The 24,252-nt window shown below is 46.5% G+C and overlaps 1 protein-coding gene across 1 annotated transcript in view; it reads left to right on the plus strand.

Moving 5' to 3' along the window:
* Positions 1-24,252, plus strand: part of EFCAB8 (EF-hand calcium binding domain 8) — a 91,999-nt gene that overhangs the window by 47,082 nt on the left and 20,665 nt on the right. Inside the window, exons 18-25 of the mRNA XM_084851822.1 lie at positions 1,878-1,973; positions 6,213-6,440; positions 7,194-7,264; positions 8,390-8,597; positions 10,501-10,728; positions 13,305-13,382; positions 13,555-13,692; positions 22,464-22,685. Of these exons, the coding sequence (XP_084707948.1) occupies positions 1,878-1,973; positions 6,213-6,440; positions 7,194-7,264; positions 8,390-8,597; positions 10,501-10,728; positions 13,305-13,382; positions 13,555-13,692; positions 22,464-22,685 (1,269 nt within the window). The remainder of the gene's footprint in view (positions 1-1,877; positions 1,974-6,212; positions 6,441-7,193; positions 7,265-8,389; positions 8,598-10,500; positions 10,729-13,304; positions 13,383-13,554; positions 13,693-22,463; positions 22,686-24,252) is intronic.

Consider the following 24,252-nt stretch of genomic DNA (forward strand, 5'->3'; position numbering starts at 1 on the left):
CATGCACCTGTATTCTCAGCCCTTGCCCATCTTGGCTACTTGTATCTAGCTGAAGGGAATTGACTGGGTGGGGCCAGGAGGTTATTAATACCTCTCTTTAGGTGAGTACAACCAACAGGAGGCACAGACTTTGTGCATACCAAGGAGAGGGCCTTTTCTGTGGTGGCCCCCTGACTTGGAATGCCTGGGTATGACTGGTACTGACACTATTCTTTTTGGCGCCAGGTCAAAACAAAAATTGCCCAGGAATTTTAAATGGATTGTATTGTTTTTAGCTGGGTGAATAGTTTTGTTTACTATCTTTAAAAGGGGGCTTTAGAAGGGGGTTAGATAAGGGATGGTTTTAAAAGAGGGTTAGACAAATTCCTGGAGGAGAAAGCTATCAATGGCTACTAGTCCTGGTGTCTATGTGCTACCTCCAGAACCAGAGGCAGTGAGCTTATGTACACTAGTTGCTGGGGAACATGGGCAGGAGGGTGCTGCTGTACTCCTGTCCTGCTTGTGGGTTTCCTGTGGGCAGCTGGTTGGCCACTGTGTGAACAGAATAATAGGACCTATAAGACCGTCAAGTCAGACCCCCTGCTCAGGGTAGGAATCCAAGTCAGAGCATCTCTGACAGGTGGCGGTCCAGCCTCATCTTGAAAGCCTCCAGTGCGGGAGAGCCCACCACCTCCCTAGGTAACTGGTTCCATTGTCGTATTGCTCCAACACTCAGGACATTTCTCCTGATGTTCAGCCAGAATCTGGCTTCCAGTAATTTGAGCCCATTATTCTGTGTCCTGCACTCTGGGATGATCGAGAGGAGCCTTCCTCTCTATGACAACCTTTCAAGTACTTGAAGAGCGCTATCATATCTCCCCCCAGTCTTCTCTTCTCAAGGCTAAACATGCCCAGTTCTTTCAGGCTTTTATCATGTGATTGAGATTGCTCCTTCATGGAAATTTGCAAGCTCTTTACATGATGCCATGACCCTCCAGGGCACCTCCTGAACTAAATGCCCTTTGTTCCATTTTTAAGATCTCAGATAATGAGCTATCCAATTACCCCATGTCCATGTCCGTGAAAAGAGGAGAAGTCTGAGAAAAAGCGGCAAGAAGAAGAGCAAGAACAATAAAAGATAATGGAAGACTCAGAGGACTCAGATACAGGGAGAAGGAGGGGGAAAGGGGAGGGGGGAAAGGAAGCTGGAGAAAAAGGGAGCCATTGTGATCCTGCATTTAAAACGGAAGCAGAAAGCTCTGTTTTAAATGGAGGATTTTAGGCTAGTATTGAGATGCCCTCAGTCTCTCCTCGTAGGGCTTTGTTCCCAGTCCCCCTCATCATCTTCCTTGCCCTCCTTTGAACCTTCTTCCAGTTTGACTGCATCCTTCTTAAAGTGTGGTGCCCAGAACTGGACACAGTACTCAAGATGGGGCCTAACCAGTGCCGAGTAGAGGGGAACTAGTACTTCAGTGCTTGACTAGATGGACCCTTGGTCTGATCCAGCATGGCTTTTCTTATGTCTCTCAATTTTTTGTGTTTGTGCATCATTTTTATTGCTCTGATATTGTATTGTGGATTGGAATTTTTTGGTATACTACCCTGGAATAAATAACTATGAGCACATGTAAGCATAAAATCACATGTTTTGCAAAATGTGCCTTGTTGGCATAATTTGGGGGTTTAGAATTTTGGGAGACACAACCTCCAATTTCAGGAACATTTTGCTTGCCATATGTTTAGTTTGGGACTTGTGTGGGCTTGTTGGGACTGAACAGCAAAGGCAGTCTGTTTGGAGTCTTGTCAAGAGCTGCTGCAGTGTGTTTCAGTTCATGGTTATTCCTTTGGGAAATGTTTATCGGTGGTCTCTTGTGCTTTTCTGTGTCATTTTTCTGCAGCTTGGCTTGTTCTTTGGTACAGAAGTTTCTGAAGCAGAAAACAAGTCCCATGAGCAGCCAGTGTGCTGTGCGTTGTACAACAAAAACTTTAAGCAGGTGAGCAAATAGTATAGCATATGCATAAGGCCAACTTCAAGCTAAGCAAGATAACAAGATCAACTCCAGTTTCCAATCCAGTATATTTATTAATGAGCCAAGCAGAGAGAAGTTCAGAAATAGCCAGTTGCTTTAATAAAATAAAATGAAGCATCAAACTAGCTTGCTAGCACTCCTCTGGATTTGGAGTAACTCACCAAAGCAGCTTCTTGGAAGTGGGGGGGAATGCCCCCTGGGATGCCAGAACGTGGAAGAGTTTTGCCTCAACTCTTTGCTAACCACCAGAAAGTCAAAGAAAAGATTTCACAGTACAGGTGTTTCTATGGGGGCTGAGCAGCTCCCAGAGGGGGAAATTCAAATTGACCAGTCAGTAGTCTGGGAGGACCTGCTGATGCCTCCCTTCAGATGATTTGTACAATACCTCTTTTATGTAAACTGAGACAGCCTGTAAGGGGTATACAAATGCAGATTTTGGGGTCAAACTGAGCCCAGAGACCCATTCCCACTCCATCCCTGCTCCATCCAACTAGCTCACTTCTCTTCTTAGAACCAGTGTTGCTGTGACTCACTTGATCTAGAGAGAAAACAGCGGCTGTAATGACAGATCCCACTCAGCAACACATGTGTAAATCCCAGCTGAGTGTTCTGGGCTTCAAGAATTTATTGATGGGTTGTGGTCCCTGATACACCTCTCAAGCCAAATAACACAAAGTGGTACCACAAAATATATACCTATTGCTCAAACAGAATTGTTGTTGTTCAGTCGTTCAGTCGTGTCCGACTCTTCGTGACCCCATGGACCACAGCACGCCAGGCCTTCCTGTCCTGCGCTCTCTCCCGGAGTGTGCTCAAGTCCATATTCATTGCATCGGTGATGCTATCTAGCCATCTCATCCTCTGCCGTCCCCTTCTCCTTTTGCCTTCAGTCTTTCCCAGCATCAGGGTCTTTTCCAGGGAATTTTCTCTTCGCATTAGGTGGCCAAAATATTTGAGCTTCAGCTTCAGTATCTGTCCTTCCAATGAGCACTCAGGCTTGATTTCCTTTAGGATTGACTGATCTGACCTCCTTGCAGTCCAGGGGACTCGTAAGAGTCTTCTCCAGCACCACAGTTCGAAAGCATCAATTCTTCGGCGCTCAGCCTTCCTTATAGTCCAGCTCTCACAGCCATACATTACTACTGGGAAAACCATAGCTTTGATTGGACGGACCTTTGTCGGCAAGGTGATGTCTCTGCTTCTTACTGTGCTGCCTAGGTTTGCCATAGCTTTCCTCCCAAGGAGCAAGCGTCTTTTAATTTCATGGCTACAGTCACCGTCTGCCGTGATCTTGGAGCCCAAGAAAATAAAATCTGTCACTGCTTCCATTTCTTCCCCTTCTAAATGCCAGGAAGTGATGGGGCCAGATGCCATGATCTTCGTTTTTTTAATGTTGAGTTTCAGACCAGCTTTTGCACTCTCCTCTTTCACCCTCAACAAGAGGCTCTTTAGATCCTCTTCGCTTTCTGCCATTAAGGTGGTATCGTCTGCGTATCTGAGATTGTTGATAATTCTCCTGGCAATCTTAATTCCAACCTGTGAGTCATCCAACGCGGCCTTTCTCATGATGTACTTTGCATATAAGTTAAATAAGCAGGGCGACAATATGCAGCCTGGTCGTACTCCTTTCCCAATTTTGAACCAATTGGTTGTTCCATGTCTGGTTTTTACTGTTGCTTCTTGACCCTCGTACAGGTTTCTCAGGAGACAGGTAAGGTGGTCTGGTACTCCCATCTCCTTCAGAATTTGCCACAGTTTGTTGTGATCCACACAATCAAAGGCTTTAGTGTAGTCAATGAAGCAGAAATAGACGTTTTTCTGGAATTCTCTTGCTTTCTCCATGATCCAGCGTATGTTGGCGACTTGATCTCTAGTTCCTCTGCCTCTTCGAAACCCAGCTTGTACTTCCAGTAGTTCTCGGTTCACATACTGCTGAAGCCTAGCTTGTAGGATTTTAGGGATGTCAGAGAATTTCGCCATGAATCTCAGGGAGGCCGAATGCCAGCGCATTCGCCCCCCCGAAATCGGTGGCGAAACGGTCTGCCCCCCCGACCCCCCCGGGACGGGACTTACCTTCGGTGAATCTTCCTGGCGGCGGCAGCTCCGGCGGCGGTTTGGCGGTGGCGGCTGCAGCGGCCGGTCTTCCAACCAGCTGCCGCTGCCGCCATTTCCAGTTAAAAAAACAAACAAACAAAAAAACATGATAGGCTACGTAAAGATTTACGTAGCCTATCACAGCTAGATTTTTAAAAAACACCGTTATAGGCTGCGTAAATGTTTATGTAGCCTATCACGGCTGATTTAAAAGAAAAAAAAACCCCGCCCGTACGCAAATGGCGGCGCCCATGGGCGCCGCCATTTGCGTTCCTTATTTTGGCACATCTTAGTCTATGTAAACATTTATGTAGACTAAGACGGCGAAAATAAGGGGAACGCAAATAGCGTAGACGCTAAGACGTGCCAAAATAAGGAACGCAAATGGTGGCGCCCATGGGCGCCGCCATTTGTGTACGCGCGTTTTTTTTCTCTTTTAAATCAGCCGTGATAGGCTATGTAAACATTTACGTAGCCTATCACGGCTGACTGCATGGATGCAAACGGCGGCGGCTATGGCCGCCGCCGTTTGCGGAGCCGGCCAGCCAGGATTTGGGGGGGGGGAGGGACAGAGCGCCTCCCCGGCCAGAATTTCGGGGGGAGGGACGGAGCGCCTCCCCCCCACCGTGAATGTCACCCTTCGAAAAGGTTTCGTACACCCCTATAGGATTTGGAGCATCACCTTGCTGGCATGTGAAATGAGCGCAATTGTGTGGTAGTTTGAACACTCTTTAGCATTGCCCTTCTTTGGGATTGGAATGTAAACTGACCTTTTCCAGTCTTGTGCCCACTGTTGAGTGTTCTGAATTTGTTGGCATATTGAGTGCAGCACTTTAACAGCATCATCTTTTAGGATTTTAAATAGCTCAGCTGGAATACTGTCATCTCCACTAGCTTTGTTGTTAGTAATGCTTCCTAAGGCCCACTTGACTTCACTCTCTAGGATGTCCGGCTCAAGTTCAGTGACCGCACTATCATGGCTAGCAGGGACATTTAGATCTTTCCTGTGTAGTTCTTCTGTATTTTCTTTCCACCTCTTCTTAATCTCATCTGCTTCTGTTAGGTCCCTGCCTTCTTTCTCCTTTATCATGCCCGTCTTTGCACAAAACGTTCCCTTGAGATCTCCGATTTTCTTGAAGGGATCTCTAGTCTTTCCCATTCTATTGTTTTCCTCGATTTCTTTGCATTGTTCATTTAAGGAGGCCTTCTTGTCTCTCCTTGCTATTCTCTGGAACTCTGCATTCAGTTGGGTATAACTTCCCCTTTCTCCCTTGCTTTTCGCTTCCCTTCTTTCCTCAGCTACTTGGAAAGCCTCCTCAGACAGCCACTTTGCTTTCTTGCATTTCTTTTTCTTTGGGATGGATTGAGTTGCTGCCTCCTGAACAATGTTATGGACCTCCGTCCATAGTTCCTCAGGCACTCTGTTTATCAGGTCTAATCCCTTAAATCTATTCCCCACCTCCACTGTATATTCATAAGGAATATGATTTAGGTCATACCTGAATGGTTTAGAGGTTTTCCCTACGTTCTTCAATTTAAGCTGAAATTTTGCAACAAGAAGCTCATGATCTGAGTCACAGTCATCCTAAGTTTTGGACCTGGTCATACCACTACTCCTATTTCTCTCAGTGTAGCCTGGTTTGCCATTGACACTAGTAACACCAGCTGCTAAACGAAGAAGCTTTCTGCTTCCAATATTTGACCAACCCACTTGTGGCAACCTTCCTCCATTTCCAAGAATACATTCCAGTACTCACCATTATCTCACAACACATGCAGAACTAATCGCATCTGTTACTAATCACAGTTGGCATACATAGTTTATTAGAAATAGCAATCCTATGAAATACAGTGAATTCTTATCAGCAATGCACATTACGTTCATACCCTGTGACAAAACAGCTGCCTGGCTAAGTTCTTTGTGAAAAGTTCTTTGCAGGAAGAAGGGATGAGGGGAGGTTTGGTTTGGCAGTAAGCCACCTCAAAAAGCGGGGAGATGGGGCGAACATGTTTTAACTAAATAAGCACATTGATTTGTAAAGTTGCAATGAAGCCCAAGAGGCAGACTGAACTGCCGGAGTTAATTTTCCCTGGTGATTTCTCCTACAGGCAGTGCGTGGCTGCTATAATGGGGTCATCAATGTTTGGGACATCATGACTGGGCAGAAAATGATGGAGTTCTCCACCTCACCTGAGCATCCGGTGGAAATCACAACCATGACTTTTGATGCACCGGAGAGGCGACTGATCACAGCCCTGAAAAACGGGTCCATCAAACTGTGGAACTTTAACAACGGTGCCTGCCTGATTGAGCTGCCCTTTGAGGGCAGGAATGAGGTCAGTGCTGGTGGAAGGAAGGGGTGTGCCTGGCTAGGTTTACTCAGCCAGTGATGGCCTTTCTCCTCCTGCAAAGGGGTGCAGGAGTTAGCTAATTAAGCAGAGGAGGCACTAGTTGGGAGCTTTGGGACTGCATGAAGCCCTTCCCACAACACTCACTGGACTAAACTGGGGAAAATTGGGACACGATTGGGACACGCTATTGCATGTAGCTCAGTGGCAGATGACCTGCTTTGCATGCAGAAGGTCCCAGATTCAGTCCCACGATCTCCAGGTAGGGTTGGGAAAAATCCCTGCCTGAAACCCTAGAGAGCCATTGCTGCCAGTCAGTGCGGACAATACTGGGCTAGGTGGACCAATGGACTGAATGAGCATAAGGCAGCTTCCTCTGTTCCTATGATGAATTTTACATGCTGTTGCCCAATCTGTGCAATTTAAAGTACTACAAATTGCCCCACAATGTGAGCAGACATGTTTGTGTCACATAGCTGGCTTTGGAGATTTTCAAACCAGTCATGGTAAATGTCATCCTATGCTTATAAATGATGGAAATGAGGTTATTTCTTCATTTTCTGTTGACCTCCAAAATTCTTGAGAATTTTTGAGTGCTATCAGTAAACCTCAACATTCACCATATTTGTCATGTTTATCGTAACATGCATCCCATACAGTTTTTTTTGTGATTACTTGATTATTGCCAGAAGCAGCTTAGTACACTTTCTACACTTTTCCTTTTGTACACTTTTCTAATAGATCAGTTGCATCTTGTACATGAACCACAAGATTTTTGTGGCCGGGTGGAGTAAGAGGGTGACGTGGTATCTGTAAGTAAGAAGCCAACTTTGGTGGAAATTCTGGCAGCATGGGGTCTTTCAGCCCTTCACCATACAAAACTTTCCACTTCATGTGGGGGGTGGGAAGAGAAACAACATTTAGGTGAGGAGGGACCTCAGTTGGTGGATCACCTCCTCTGCATGTGGACAGTCACAGGTCCCTTGCAGCACCTCCAGTTCAAAGGATAAGGTCACCAGGTTAGAAAAACACTGTGATTTGCCTAGTTCCTGCACAGCCACTGGCAGCCAGCAATACTGGGCAAGATGAACCACCAGGTTACCTCTGTATAAGGCAGAAAGGAGAATTAGGAAACTCTTTTCCTCCCCTGTTCTGCACTAAAGCACAAGCATGCTGGATTCTGGGCCAAACCCAGGTCTTCCCCTGAATACATATTTTTTAGACAAAAAGCAGCAGTGAGAGCTGAAATTGGCAGCGGAGAACCAGGGGAGGTGGGTGGGACAGGGCTGTATAACCATTTCCCTTTCTGCTGTTTAGCTGCTCAAAATCAAGCCCCTCCCCCCCCAGCTGCCCCTGAAGGTGTTCTTAGGGTATGGTTCGGTAAATCTTGTAGTGCATGTTTCTGCTACAAGGTTTAACTCTCATCACGCCCTGCCCGCTCCAGCTCTATGGCCTTGATCTAATTTGGGGGTCCTGCTTCTGCTTTTAATTGTAAAGACAACATGACCCAGCAAACCCTGGGCTTATCTAAGTATGGGTCTCCCTCCATCTCATCCAGTTTGGCCCTAAGGGACTTGCCTGGACCAAGGCATTTTGATGTACAAAGGAGAAAAACACAAATGGCACCGCATTTCCCTGTGATTGATCCATGGGGCAATTCTCCTCCTGTGCAAGCCCTCTTGAGATGAAGTCGAGCTGTACAGGAGACGTTCCCAGTGGATTGTACTCTGTGGACCACCTCACCTTGCCTCCTGATGAAGCCAGCTCTATTAAGGTGTATACAAATACCAAAGAGCTCTGGAAATTAAAGTCTTAAGAGAGAGAAATAGCTTGGGTTCCCCCATCCCATTTTATTTGAAGTTCAAGGAGGGTCACATCTACTCCCCCTCTCCTTTCATTGCACCGCATTGATGGGGCTGCTTTATCTTTCTTACCAGAGACACTAAAGAAGAGGATAAAGTGATTGAGTGCAAGCACTGGAAGTCATACCATTCCGATGACATCTTGTGCATGGACAGTTACAGCAGTAAGCTTTTGGTGACTGCATCATGCAATGGAGACATTGTGCTGTGGAATGTCAACTCTGGGCAGGCCTTCTGCCGGTTCAATGCATCTGAGAGTCCTCTGGTGCTTCTTCCCAAGCGGGTATGTTCTGAGTCACTCGGCTGTGATAAGGCCCTTTGAAGCTGGAGCTTCACTGGGGCTAGACAAGAGCTAAACCTTCCCCTCCTTAAGAAAGCTGGAGCCTTTCTATCTAACACTGTCTGCCGCAAGGCACTTCTGTTCCAGGAAATGTTCAGGTAGATGTGAGGTCCCTTTAACCAGAACATCCCTTAAGGCAATTCTAAGTAGTGCAAAAGCACCACTTGCTGCCAATTAAATAAATTGTTCTATTAACTTCCCCCTTCTAAACACACACCATTACAAATGCATATGTGCAAATGATAAAAACAATAAAAGTTCTTCTACATCTTAATTTGCACTTCCAAATTCTACAATAAAAATTGAGTATATGGTTAATATTTGTAGAAATACATAAACATTAGCCAGCTCTTATTAAATTGATTACATCTTTGCATGCCTTCTTTTGTTCTTACATAGTCTAATAATTTAGTCGTTAAAGATGTATTTGTGCCACAGATATTCCCACCCTTGCATTGTAGAGTGCTCTCTCTCTCTCTCTCTCTCTCTCTCTCTCTCATATGCTTCAGGATTTAGCAAAAATAGTCTTTGCAAGACTTGTTACCACTTTTTATACTTTTGATTATACAATTCATATTCACTGCAATTATTCTATGAAGTGCTGTTTTTAAAAAAAACCAGATCTCCACTCTGGTCTTCGTGGTTGCATCTCGATCCCCTCACCTCTGTCCCCCACTCTGATGACAAATTCATTCACCACTCCTGTTGCTCTGACAACATGATGCCCCTCCTTAAATCCCTCCACTGGCTTCCTGCCCACTCCCAGTTCCAGCACAACCTATTCATTCCTACCTTCAAAGCCCCCCCCCCCAGGCTCCCCACTCTCTCTCCCCTCATCTCCCAATATCCCTGCCTGAATGTAAGAACAGCTGTGCTGGATCAGCCCAAAGGCCATTGTTCAGTTGCCCCAGTGGGAAGCCCACACCAGTACAATAGCAACCTCTCGCCTATGTTCCCCAGCAACTGGTGTCCATAGGCATACTGCCTCTGATATTGGAGGTAGCCTATAGCCATCAGGACTAGTAGCCACTGATAGCCTTCTCTTCCAGGAATTTGTCTAACCCCCTTTTAAAGCCATCCAAATTGGTGGCCATCACTACATCTTGAGGGAGTGAATTCCATAGTCTGATTATGTGCTGTGTGAAGAAGTCCTTCCTTTTATCTGACCTGAATCTCCCACTAATCAGCTGCATGGGATGACCCCATTGGGTTCTAGTATTATGAGAGAGAGATGTTCCTCCATCCACTTTCTCCACATTGCTCCTGTGATCTTTGCTGCTCTGACTCTACCATCCTTCACCTCTGAAGTACTCCTGCTCTGTCAGAAGGCTACGCCATTTCTCCCTTGCTGTTCTGTGTGTTTGGAACTGTCTCCCAGAACACCTATGTGATGCCACCTCTCTGGCTTCTTCCAAATCCCTCCCTCAAACCCTGCTTTTCCTTGAAGCCTTGGTCACAACCCCTTAGTTCCCAGTTCCCCTACTTCAGTGTAACTCAGTCTTACGTATGGGTCACGGAAATGAACCCCTCTCCTACATTTCCCTTGATGCTGTTCCCTCCCCTTCCCCTGTTGTCTCTCCTGTGAGAAATATTAGATTGTAAGTTCCTTAGGGCAGGGCTTTGTCCTCTTCAGCTTAGTAAAGCAGCAGGCGCACCAATGGCACTATAGCAATAACAATCCTGTTCAGATGCTGAGATAGGATAGATCATTTTGTCACTATCCGTAATATGTTTTGATTGAAGAAACACATTTGGCTCCAAGGTTAAGGCAGATATGGGGGTTAGGGGTGGGGAAAGGATGATGCTTTGGCCTCTGCTGAAATACAATCGTCTTCCCTTGAACCAGGAGTTCTCTGTGGGTGCAGAAGGTCCTGCACTAAGTGATGGTCTCAAGAAGGAAGTCAGCGTACAGGGCGAAAATGGGAAGAAGTACTGGGCCTACACAAGGACAACGCTGTCCTCGAGATCTACACTCCCTCCAAGGCCCGCCAGTGCACACACCCCTCCAGTGTCTTCGTTGCACCGCAGGGGGCCAGGATCTGCTCTGCTTGGAAGCCAAATCATGCAGCCCCAGGTATGGTCCCAGGAAGACCCCTGGGACAGAGGCAAAAGGGGGGCTGGATTCATATTTTTTGTTGTGTGCTGGCTGATTCCGAATCATGCAGGCTTGTAAAGGCCAAGTCACAGGCCTGTTGAACAGGCAGTGGGCAGCTTATTTCTTGCTGAGTGCTGTGTTTATTGTCAGTCTGCTACATGTGGTCTCCTGTGTGTTGCCTCCGAGTGAAAGAGGCAAAGTGCCAGGAATGCCTGATGAACGCCAGCTTCCAGTGCTTTGCAAGCCATCTTACTCCCATCGGTACTAAGAAGAGTCTGGCAGCTAGGTCAGACCCAGGGCCCAGCATTGTTTTTCTCATGGAGGCCAGCCACAGGCCTCTGGGAAGACCACAAGCGGGGCATGAAGGCAGCAGCAGCAGCTGTCCACTGCAGTTTGCCCCAACAGCTGGTCCTCAGAGGGAAACTGCCTCTGAACATGGAGGTTCCATTGTGCTATTGTGCTTCACAAGGGTATAAGACAGGGGTGGGGGGCCACTCTCAGCCCGAGGGCTGAATTTCATTTTGGAGAAGCTCTTGGGGGCTGCATTCCAGTGCTGGGCGGGGACAAAGGCAGAAGGGGAGGGGCCAAAAATACAGAAAGTAAGCATGTTTCAGCTTAAAGCTCTTACTGCCAATATGCTCTTTTGGGCTGCATTCATAGAAGCACAGCTCCCAAATCCCGGGAAGTACTAGTTCCCCTCTACTCAGCACTGGTTAGGCCTCATCTTCAGTACTGTGTCCAGTTCTGGGTGCCACACTTTAAGAAGGATGCAGACAAGCTGGAGAGGGTTCAAAGGAGGGCAACGAAGATGATGAGGGGACTGGAAACAAAGCCCTGTGAGGAGAGACTGAAAGAACTGGGCATGTTTAGCCTTGAGAAGAGAAGACTGAGGGAGGATATGATAGTGCTCTTCAAGTACTTGAAAGGTGAAAGGTTGTCACAGAGAGGAAGGCCAGGACCTCTTCTTGATCATCCCAGAGTGCAGGACACGGAATAATGGGCTCAAGTGACAGGAAGCCAGATTCCAGCTGAACATCAGGAAAAACTTCCTGACTGCTAGAGCAATACGACAGTGGAACCAATTACATGGGGAGGGGGTGGGCTCTCCCACACTGGAGGCATTGAAGACGAGGCTGGACAGCCATCTGTCAGGGATGCTCTAACTTGGATTCCTGCATTGAGCTGGGGGTTGGACTCAGTGGCCTTGTAGGCCCCTTCCAACCCTACTGTTCTATGTCTCTATGCTTCTGTGTCAATCTGAGAGGAGCTGCGGATCTGGCCTTGGTGCCACGTGTGCCTCCTGCTGTTCAGGTGCCAAGTGTGGATGCCTCAGGCTGACAGCCACAGAAGCACCATCAAGAAGCACCATCCAACACTACTATTCTATGATTCTATAAGAAATCTTTCCTGTTGATTTTTAGCCTTCCTGTTTCAGCTAGATGGAAGGGACCATTATTAGCCATGGGCCAGATGGGAAGTTCTGTGGGCCAGAAATTTCTCACTCATGGACCCGACAATCTTCCCTTCCCCCTGCTATGATTCTTAGCCTTCCCCATTCCAAAAGCTTGAGGCAGGCACCGGAACTTTCAAGCTGGTGGGCCACTGTGTGAACAGAATGCTGGACTAGATTCTGGCTGAATATCAGGAAAAACTTCCTGACTATTAGAGCAATACGACAATGGAACCAACTACCTAGGGAGGTGGTGGGCTCTCCCACACTGGAGGCATTCAAGATGAGGCTGGACAGCCATCTGTCAGGGATGCTCTGACTTGGATTCCTGCATTGAGCAGGGGCTTGGACTTGATGGTCTTGTCGGCCCCTTCCAACCCTACTATTGTATGATTCTATGATCCCTGGTATAAGTAGACCCCTGCTGGATCCGACAAATCCATCCAACAAGCCCATCCAGTCCAAGATCCTGCTCCCTCACAGTGGCTCTGAGAAGACAACTGACCTCTTCTGCTGTTGCTCCACAGCTGCTAGTACTTAGGAACGAAACTATGAGCCACATTAAACGTGCAGTGGGTAGGTGATCCTAACCTTTTTGTTTACTTTAGTGTAAGTGTGCAGGCCCCTGACCCAGATTAGAACCATCATGCAGTCTTGGGGGCAGGGGGTTAAACCTTTCCACCCAGCCCCTTTTTTCATTTAAATCCCTCTCCCCCCACATGGACGAAAGAAAGAAAGAACCTCCACTGGCACCAGTCCAACACGTCTGGAGGGCACCAGCTTGGGGAAGGTTGGCTTAGCCTTTCCTCCTAGGGAGGGTGCTCCAGTCTTCACATCCCAAACCAGAAATGTCTCGCTTTGAATCAGGAAGAGGTTTTCATGTCTGCCTGGGCCACCAGCGGTTCATATTGAGTGCAACATCAGGACATGAATCTTCCTGCTCTGTGGCTCTGTGACTGTCTTAAAGGGCCTCCTTATTTATGGTATCTAGAAACACTGTCTCTTTGTCATGACCTGAAGTTACATTTATACTGTCAATACAAAGGTAGTTGTTAGATTTTCTGCTTTAGCTGCTTCCCCAATTTCTTTCCTTTTTGCATCTCAGGGCCACCATTCTGGTTTGCATGAAGCACACAAGATGCCATACATGCTGGTCTCTGCCTACAAACACTCCCCTGATCCGGTATGAGGCACTGTGCAGCAAGTTCCCTGCAAAAAGCCACGCTCCTGAGGCTCAGGAAAAATGATTGCTGCAGAATGGCTGCTGGGTTGGGCCACTTCTAGGGCAAACCAGACAGCCTTGCAGAACAGTGTGGAGCCAGGCAGGGAGCGAGCATGTTTCTTGTGCCTTGCAGGTAGCTTGGAACTCTGAAGGAAGCAATAAGAGTGGTCACACTCCGCAAGTGCTAGGTGCTGCTGAGGCCCGCACACCAAAAAAGGATGTACTAACCTGGCAGGAAGAAGTCTGTGCCAGCCAGGTAGCCATCGAGAAGGTCAGTGGTTTCTTTGCACTGGGCCTAGTAACATAGTGCTGGATGCTGGATACAAGCATCCTTGGGCAAAGCAGACTCTTATAGGAATGAAGGATCAGCGACAAAGCATTTTGTACAGAGAGCAGTGGTGTTGAAATCATCTATTACTCCTTTTGTTTGTAAGCTTAAAAATAATGTTAAGCATGTTTGGTAACAACATGAAATAAAGAATTCATGCAACATGCTAGACCAGGGGTGGGCAAATGTGGGGGGTCTGGGAGCCATTTTGCCCCCCCCCCCGCTGCACTGTGTGGGATGCCCTACATTCTGTAGGATGCCAAAAAAAGATGAACTCTGTGGGGTGCCGAAAATGGGCAGCAAACTGTTAAGAAAGCCCAAAGCAGCCAGATCTCCCTTGTTTTCAAGTGAGATTTTGACCATTTTAGCCAAATGTTTAGCTAAAATAGCCAAATGTTGTTTTAAAACAAATGCGATCTGGCTGCTTTAGGCTGCCTTAGCTGTTTGCTGGCGATTTCAGTGGCAAACTGGTGATTTTTTTTGCTGGCAATGCACATTTTGGCAGCGTGGTGAAGAGGCTGGCGGGGATCACAGCAGGGGGCAGTGAGGGCTGCATGTTGCCCTCCCCTGTGCTAGGCAATCAAGTATAAATACAGATAGGCATACCCCTCATTAATTTTTTATGTTTAACATATTTTTATTCTGACTCTAATTAAATTATTTCAAGGTGGCTTACAAATTAAAAACAAAAACAAATTAAGCACCACCATATTACAAAGTAAAAACTGTAAAAGTCCTAAAGTGTTTACTCAGGGCTGGCCCTACTGTTAGGCAGAGTGAAGCAGTTGCCTCTGGTACTGGAGGACAGAGTTGCTGGCTGTGTGGCCTGCCCTGCGCCCTCTAAGCTGCCCTGTCCTACGCTGCCTTCAGCATCATCCCACTACCGGTGCTGAAGAAAGATTCATCTGCCAGTGCAGCCAGCTTTTGTACCTCGAACGGGAGGGGGCGCCATCTTGTTCTTTCCCTCAGGCAGCAAAATGTCTTGGGCGGCCCTGCTATGACCTTTGCTGGAAAGCAGCAGAGTCTCCAGCAGTGGACCAATAAAGCACTAACAGACTCCTATTCTTTAATCCAGAATATACAAAAAGGAAGAAAAACCCTTGTCTCCTTGTGATTCAAACTGTTAAATGAAAAGCTAACACTTCCTCTACATCTCCCAAAGGAAATAATCAATTTACAGAGAAACGGCATCTATAATCCATGGCTTCACATCTGGGAACAGAAACCACAGATGTTGAAGATCTGTTTTGGTTAAAGTTGGTGGAAAAGGGTCTGGCAGAAGTTGGATCGTCCATTGTTATTGTTGTTGTGAGTCGTTCAGTCGTGTCCGACTCTTCGTGACCCCATGGACCATAGCATGCCAGGCCTTGCTGTCCTCCGCTCTCTCCCAGAGCGTGCTCAAGTCCATATCCATTGCATCGGTGATGCTATCTAGCCATTTCATCCTCTGCCGTCCCCTTCTCCTTTTGCCTTCAGTCTTTCCCAGCATCAGGGTCTTTTCCAGGGAGTTTTCTCTTCGCATTAGGTGGCCAAAATATTTGAGCTTCAGCTTCAGTATCTGTCCTTCCAATGAGCAGTCAGGGTTGATTTCCTTTAGGATGGACTGATTTGACCTCCTTGCACTGTTGTGAAGCTGTCCTTTAGCTTCCTATCTAAATCAGAAAATCTGGATTTAAATGCTTTTCCGGTTTGTTCCAAGCCCAGCTTTCAGGGTGCTTCCTCAATATATGACACCGTTTTCCTTCTCATCTTTTGGCCACTACCTGAATAACGAGGTCATTACCATGACTTTTCCTCTCTATGTTCTTCCACTGCTCAGTTAACTCATTAATAAACACCTCCTGTATTCAGTCTGATCAAGTTCAGCATTGCATGTGTCTGCTGCCTCGTGCCCTTTTTCTAGGGCAACAATCCCCTCCTCAGACTGTCAAACTTCATTTGTAATAGCATTCATTCCTGCAGAGAGCTTTTTGTCAAAGAAATCCATTTTGCTATCAATATGCAATTGTAGTCTGCTACTGTTTTTCCGGGAGGTTGAGCATGTGTCATAGTCCTTCACTTTGCCCATTTATCCACTAAAATTTAATGGAGAGATGGCACAGTGAAGAACTATGCTTCATTTAAGTCTGAAATGCTTCATTTAAGTTTGAATAAAGCATTTCTAACCCTACATTTTGCTAGAAGTTAGCCTAAATGTAAGTTTGAGATGCAAGGCTAAAGGAAGGGATGGCTAATTTAAACAACGACAACAACACCACAGGTGTCCAGTGGAAGCAGTTGGAAACATCTCTGCATGATGGCGATGCAACATGGCTGGCCATAACATGGCACCAGCAGTGTTCGCCATGCTGATTGTTCCCACTGTCTGGAAGTTCTCCATGCTGGCACCTCCAGAAATGTGTCACACTGGCGTGAACATTTCCCACAATGCAGGGCGCAATCCACACTTGGTTCTCACTCACTGCAACTGCTGGCTGGAGCTGTGTCACCGTGCAGATGTTTTTTCTAGCGACTTCTTTCCCACCAAAGAACTGTGCTTGAGTCAAAGGAAGCCTGTGCCAGCAAGGAGCTGCTGCTTGGAGTGGAGAGGCCATAGCTCATTAGTAGAGCATGTCCTTTGCAGTCAGAGGGTTGAATCTAGTGTAAGACCTGCTGAGAATAGACCCATTGAAATGATTGGGATTTAAGTCAGGCATACCTAATTTAAATCCTGTTCAGTTTAATGGGTCTGAGCCTCGTGTGGCGCAGAGTGGTAGGCAGCAGTATTGCAACCGAAACTCTCCCCGCGACCTGAGTTCGATCCCAGCAGAAGCTGGATCTCGGGTGGCCGGCTCGGGTTAACTCAGCCTTCCATCCTTCTGAGGTCAGTAAAATGAGTACCCAGCGTGCTGGGGGAAAGGTAGTCACGACTGGGGAAGGCAATGGCAAACCACCCCGCTATAGTCTGCCATGAAAACACCAGTGTAAGTGGTGTCCCTCCAGGGGTCAGTAATGACCCGGTGCTTGCACAGGAGGAACCTTTCCTTTCCTTTTTTCAGTTTAATGGGTCTACTCTAAGTAGGATTTACACTGGATTTAACCCAGAAGGACCCAGGTTTAGTCCTTCTCATCACCAATTCAAAGAATGTCAAGTAGCTGGATGAGGAAAGTCCTTGGAAAATTGGTCCCAGTCAGATCAGCCAATACTGGATTATATTATGGTGGGAGAAAGGTGGATTCAGTGCAGACTGCTGCACTGAATAAAGGTTCACCCAGTCTCTATGAGCTTGTATGGAAATGGAGAGCAGCCTTGGTAAGCAGCGTGCTGATGACCTTCAGCAAAATGGCTTATTGATTCCATGACTGAAATAGGATATTGGACTAGCTTTCTTTTGGCACTTGGAGGTTATTTTTCAAGCATCTGCCATGGCTTAGAATGGTGAATTGGAAGTAGACTGAGATCTTGCATTTCCCACAACCTGTAACAGATTGCTTTAGTGAAATTCTCATGGCTGCTTTTGAGTTGTTTTCATGCAGAGTTGACCATGGGCATAAGATCCCTATATTTATCTTCATGCTATATGTGCTGTGAATTTTTATATTTTGTCACAGCCTTTATTTAATTTTTCTTTATATGATGACTGCTATACATTCATTGCCATACATGTATTTTATACAATCATATTTCCATCCGGTTTTTCTTTTTTTGGGAAATGAACTTTGGTAGCCAGCTCAGTTCAGGGAAGCTTGATAGTCCATATTTGCTGAGAACTAGGGACAGGTGCCCTTTCATGGATCACTGCCTTGTTGTGGCGAAGGGGCTTGCGTAACTCAGTGAAGCCATAAGCTATCCTGTGCAGGGCCACCCAAGACAGACAGGTCATGGTGGAGAGTTCTGACAAAATGTGCTCCACTGCAGAAGGAAATGGCAACCCACTCCAGTATTCCTGCCAAGAAAACCCCATGGAACGTATCACAAGGCTAAAAGAGATGATGCCAGAAGATGAGCCCCTCAGGTCGGAATATACTACAATATACTACTGGGGAAGAGCAGAGGGAATTTCCAAGTAGCGCCAGAAAGAGTGAAGCGGCTGGGCCAAAGCTGAAAGGACACTCAGCTGTGGATGTGTCTGGTGGTGAAAAGAAAATCTGATGCTGTAAAGAACAATATTGTTTAGGAACCTGGAATGTCAGATCAATGAATCAGGGTAAGCTGGAGGTGGTCAAACATGAGATGGCAAGATTGAACAGCGACATCTTGGGAATCAGCGAACTAAAATGGACAGGCATGGGTGAATTTAATTCAGGTGACCATCATATCTACTATTGTGGGTAAGAATCCCTGAGAAGAAATGGAGTAGCACTCATAGTCAACAAAAGGGTGGGAAAAGCAGTACTGGGGTACAATCTCAAAAACGATAGAATGATCTCAGTACGAATCCAAGGCAAACCATTCACAGTAATTCAAGTCTATGCCCCAATCACTGAGGCCGAAGAAGCTGAGGTTGATCGGTTCTATGAAGACCTACAACACCTTCTAGAACTAACACCAAAAAAAGATGTCCTCTTCATCATAGGGGATTGGAATGCTAAAGTAGGAAGTCAAGAAATCACCGGGATAACAGGCAGGCATGGTCTTGGTGTACAAAATGAAGCAGGACAAAGGCTAATAGAGTTTTGCCAAGAGAACATGTTGATCATAGCAAACACTCTTTTCCAACAGCACAAGGGGCGACTCTACACATGGACATCACCAGATGGTCAATATCGACATCAGATTGATTATGTCCTTTGCAGCCAAAGATGGAGAAGTTCTATACAGTCAATAAAAACAAGACCTGGAGCTGACTGTGGCTCAGATCATGAGCCTCTTATTGAAAATTTCGGCTTAAATTGAAGAACGTAGGGAAAACCACTAAACCATTCAGGTATGACCTAATTCATATCCCTTATGAATATATAGTGGAGGTGAGGAATAGATTTAAGGGATTAGACCTGATAAACAGAGTGCCTGAGGAACTATGGACGGAGGTCCGTAACATTGTTCAGGAGGCAGCAACTCAATCCATCCCAAAGAAAAAGAAATGCAAGAAAGCAAAGTGGCTGTCTGAGAAGGCTTTACAAGTAGCTGAGGAAAGAAGGGAAGCGAAAAGCAAGGGAGAAAGGGGAAATTATACCCAACTGAATGCAGAGTTCCAGAGAACAGCAAGGAGAGACCAGAAGGCCTTCTTAAATGAACAATGCAAAGAAATTGAGGAAAACAATAGAATGGGAAAGACTAGAGATCTCTTCAAGAAAATCGGAGACCTCAAGGGAACGTTTTGTGCAAAGACGGGCATGATAAAGGAGAAAGAAGGCAGGGACCTAACAGAAGCAGATGAGATTAAGAAGAGGTGGAAATAATACACAGAAGAACTATACAGGAAAGATCTGAATGTCCCTGATAGGCATGATAGTGTGGTCACTGAACTTGAGCCGGACATCCTAGAGAGTGAAGTCAAGTGGGCCTTAGGAAGCATTACTAACAACAAAGCTAGTGGAGATGACAGTATTCCAGCTGAGCTATTTAAAATCCTAAAAGATGATGCTGTTAAAGTGCTGCATTCAATATGCCAACAAATTTGGAACACTCAGCAGTGGCCACAAGACTGGAAAAGGTCAGTTTACATTCCAATTCCAAAGAAGGGCAATGCCAAAGGGTGTTCAAACTACCGCACAATTGCACTCATTTCATATGCCAGCAAGGTGATGCTCAAAATCCTACAAGCTAGGCTTCAGCAGCATGTGAACCAAGAACTACCGGAAGTACAAGCGGGGTTTTGAAGAGGCAGAGGAACTAGAGATCAAATCGCCAACTTTCACTGGATCATGGAGAAAGCAAGAGAATTCCAGAAAAACATCTATTTCTGCTTCATTGACTGCACTAAAGCCTTTGATTGTGTGGATCACAACAAACTGTGGCAAATTCTGAAGGAGATGGGAGTTGTTGTTGTTGTTCAGTCGTTCAGTCGTGTCCGACTCTTCGTGACCCCATGGACCATAGCATGCCAGGCCTTCCTGTCCTGCGCTCTCTCCTGGAGCGTGCTCAAGTTCATATTCTTGTCTCCTGAGAAACCTGTATGAGGGTCAAGAAGCAACAGTAAGAACCAGACATGGAACAACCAATTGGTTCAAAATTGGGAAAGGAGTACGACAAAGCTGTATATTGTCACCCTGCTTATTTAATTTATATGCAGAGTACATCATGAGAAACTCCAGGTTGGATGAATCACAGGTTGGAATTAAGATTGCCGGGAGAATTATCAACAATCTCAGATACACAGACGATACCACCCTAATGGCAGAAAGCGAAGAGGATCTCGAGCCTCTTGTTGAGGGTGAAAGAGGAGAGTGCAAAAGCTGGTCTGAAACTCAACATTAAAAAAACGAAGATCATGGCATCTGGCCCCATCACTTCCTGGCATATAGAAGGGGAAGAAATGGAAGCAGAGACAGATTTTACTTTCTTGGGCTCCAAGATCACCGCAGACGGTGACTGTAGCCATGAAATTAAAAGACGCTTGCTCCTTGGGAGGAAAGCTGTGGCAAACCTAGACAGCATAGTAAGAAGCAGAGACATCATCTTGCCGACAAAGGTTCATATAATCAAAGCTATGGTTTTCCCAGTAGTAACGTATGGCTGCGAGAGCTGGACTATAAGGAAGGCTGAGCGCCGAAGAACTGATGCTTTCGAACTGTGGTGCTGGAGAAGACTCTTACGAGTCCCCTGGACTGCAAGGAGGTCAGATCAGTCCATCCCAAAGGAAATCAACCCTGACTGCTCATTGGAAGGACAGATACTGAAGCTGAAGCTCCAATATTTTGGCCACCTAATGCGAAGAGAAAACTCCCTGGAAAAGACCCTGATGCTGGGAAGGATCGAAGGCAAAAGGAGAAGGGGACGGCAGAGGATGAGATGGCTAGATAGCATCACCGATGCAATGAATATGAACTTGAGCACACTCCGGGAGAGAGCGCAGGACAGGAAGGCCTGGCGTGCTCTGGTCCATGGGGCCACGAAGAGTTGGACACGACTTAACGACTGAACAACAACAGGGACAGGTGAGAAATTTGTGTGTTTTTTTTTTTGCATTTTTATGCAAGATTACCAGTTTGCAGCTCCTGGAACCAAACATGGATCTGTATGCAATTTGCAGTCAGAAATCTATACATTTATAGGTCTGTGATGTATTTTGCAAAAAAAAGTGTTAGAAAACATGCACATTTCAAAAATACCCATGAGAAAATGTGTACGTTTGAAAAATGTACAAAATCATGCTTTAGTCAATGGATACATGAGTACAAAATGCATACATTTTGAAAAATACGCTCAAATATATTTGAATAACTGTGTGGGAAAAAGAGTCTTGCAATCTGATGCAGAACCAGAATGGAAAAGCCTAAGCAGTGGGAAAATGAGAGCCTGAATGAGGTCGAGCTTGACAGATTTGCCCATCTCTGCTAAGAACCAGCAGAGTACTCCTAGATCCATCCCTGTCACTGGAGCCCCAGGTGGACTCCATGGCCGGGAGTACTTGGGGCCAGCTTTGGCTGATCTGCCAACCACAGCCTTTCCTGGACAGAGATAATCTAGCCACAGTAGTACATGCACTGGTAACTTCCTGATTAGACTACTGCAATGCACTTTATGTGGGGCTGCTCTTGAAGATGACTCGGAAGCTGCAGCTAGTGCAAAATGCAGCAGCTAGACAGCCGACTGGAACACCTCATCAAAATCATATAACACCAGTTTTAGAGGAATTGCACTGGCTGCCAATATGCTTCTGGTCAGAATTCAAGGTTTTGGTGATGTCATTTAAAGCCCTAAGCGGCTTGAGACCTCGATATTTGAGGGAGCGCCTCTCCCTATATATGCCTGCCCGAGAACTAAGATCTGTTGGAGGGGCCCTCCTCTGCGTCCCACCAGTACAAGACATACATTATGGTGGGACGTGGGAGAGGGCCTTCTCTGCTGTGGCACCCCAGTTGTGGAATGCCCTCCCCTTGGAGGCCCAATTGGCACAGACATTGGTCTCATTTCAGCGCCAAGTAAAAACATGGCTTTTTACCAAAGCCTTTGAGGGCTAAATGCATTCCCTAGCACATTGTTTCAACCGTTTTATCGTTTTAGATTTTAACTGGTTTTAGCTTGTTTAATAGTTTAATATGTTTTTAGGTGTTTAAATTATTTATTGTTTTATACTGTTTACATTGATTTTATCTGTATGCCGCCCTGAGATCTTAATGATATAGGGCGGGATAGAAATGTTTTAAATTAATAAATTTCTGATTCTTGCCAGCAGACATGGGGTGACTCTTTCTGGGAGAGGTTGCATTTCATGTTCTATACACAGACAACATCAGAACGCACTGCCGAGAGCTGCAACCCTTGTTTTGTGTGTGTGTAGGCATTCATTCCAACCATTTTCATCCCGCCTTTCCTAGGAGTTCAGGCTGGTTGGCCTTTGCAAATGGCTGGCCCAGCAACCTTCCATCTGGTTCCATACATTCCAGGCGGTGGACCATTAGGCTTGAAAAGGCTGCTGATCCTTCTCGGGCCATTTGTTTACCACTCTGAATGGTCTCCAGTCTTGGATAATTTATTGCTGTTCCAGGGACCAATGGCCTGGCCATCATAACGTGGAAAGGTCTCTCTTGGGCCCTACCCCAGTTCCGAATCTTCTTGGCCTTTCTAGGTCATCTTCCTGAATACTCGTGAGCGAGGTCCCAACACAGCCATTTTGCTGACCAGCTGTGCGGATGGCTATATCTATGCTTGGGCGGTTGGCAGCAAAGGCGGAATGATGGGCAAATTCCGAGGAGCCCATGGAAGTGTCCAGGACACGGTGGTCTGCTCCATGTCCACAGATGACAAGGACTTGATCCTCTTTACTGGGGATTCCTTGGGCTACATTAAGGTCAGTGTCCCATTTCTCTTTGTATTAGTTCCTGGGGAGTTGCTCTGTATGCATTCTGGCCATGCCTAAAATGTACTTAGCTCCCCCCGCCCTGCCCACAAGTTGCTGCAGAGAAATGGGAGAGGGACTGTGAATGAAGCAGATAAATGTCGGTTGAAGTGCAGGGCAGCTGTGGATTTTGCTTGTGTCTGGAAATAATTTCCTGGGAATGTCTGGCTCCTAGGCACAGCTAGAAACAAGATCAGAGCCCTGAGGCAGTAGCAGAGCTGGTTCCTGAGAGAATTAAGAGCAGGGGTGCACAAGCTTTTCAGCCCTGAGGACCGTATGTGATGTTGGGTCTGTATCTTCATACAGATCTCTCTTTGTTCATTGCTGCTGCCAGTGAAGAAAGATTGATCTATATTGGGATTGCTGGGGGGGGGAATTCAATGGTGTGGGGGCCGTGGCACCCTTGAGGGGCTGCAATTAAAGCCTTGGGGGGCTGTAGGTTGTGCACCCCTGATTTAAAGGCTGGGGAGTGGCACAACAAAGTTTGGAGTAAAGAGCAGGTTGAGATCGGACAGAAGACATATTTATTGATTGAAATATTTATAACTTGCCTTTTGGCCCAATCAGGGCTCCCAAGGCAATGCACAAAAAGAAAAAAGAACATTAAAACAAATTCAAACCAAACCAAATGAACAGCCGACCTATAATTAAAACATCCGAATCAAACCCATACTCCAAACCATGAAAAGCCAAAAGGAACAAAAACTCTTCACTGCCTGTCTAAATCTGAGTAAAGAGGAACCCCCGGGGAAGGGAGTCCACAGAGAAGGCTCTGCCTGCAGTCCCACCAACCTAGACTCCCTTGTTGGTGGCACACATGACTGGCCCTCTGGAGAAGGTCGTGGACTGCAGGCTGGCTCACAGGAGGAGGTGGCCTTTCAGATACTGTGTCTCCAAACCATTTAGGGCTGGACTTCCGGCTGGAGGTGGCGCCGTGGTTGGATCTTTGCTGTGTCTCGCCCAAGCGTCAGCTTCTAAAAACCTCCTTTCAGACTGTTGCACTATCTGGGTATTTGCTACTAACCGCGTTATAAGCTTTTGTTTTTGTTTTCTACATTTATATCTGCTTGTTGTGCTTTTGGAGGCAAGAGGGGCCACGGCTACCCCAAAAGGGAAGAGAAGCTTGGGAACGCCACCCACACCACCGTTGGCCCCCTGGCAAAGGTTTCTAAAGATGCGACGGAGGGAGAAGAGCTGCTTGTTTTGATAAAAAATATTCATTTGCTGCTGTGGTAGTCTAAACAGGATGTGATTAAACTGTGGGTCACTGTGGCCGGAGTCACACGAGGCTGAGTTGCTGGAGCGTCTGCTCTTGGACCAGCAAAGTCCAGCCGAAGCCCTAATGCAGCGAGGGGAGGTGTGGCCGTCATGAGCTGCTTTTCCCAGTCCTGGATTGGCCGTCCCTAAGAGGGACTCTGACTGGGCCCAGAATCTTTGGGGTTGGAATAATCTCTGAGGGCCCAAACTGATTAGGCCGGGTTGTTGGCAGCGGTCTGGGGTCACAGCCAAAGGATACAAG

This window comes from Heloderma suspectum, chromosome 4 (assembly GCF_057233095.1).
Source record: "Heloderma suspectum isolate Gila_16-S chromosome 4, 16-S_ref, whole genome shotgun sequence".
In the NCBI taxonomy this organism is placed as follows: Eukaryota; Metazoa; Chordata; class Lepidosauria; order Squamata; family Helodermatidae; genus Heloderma; species Heloderma suspectum.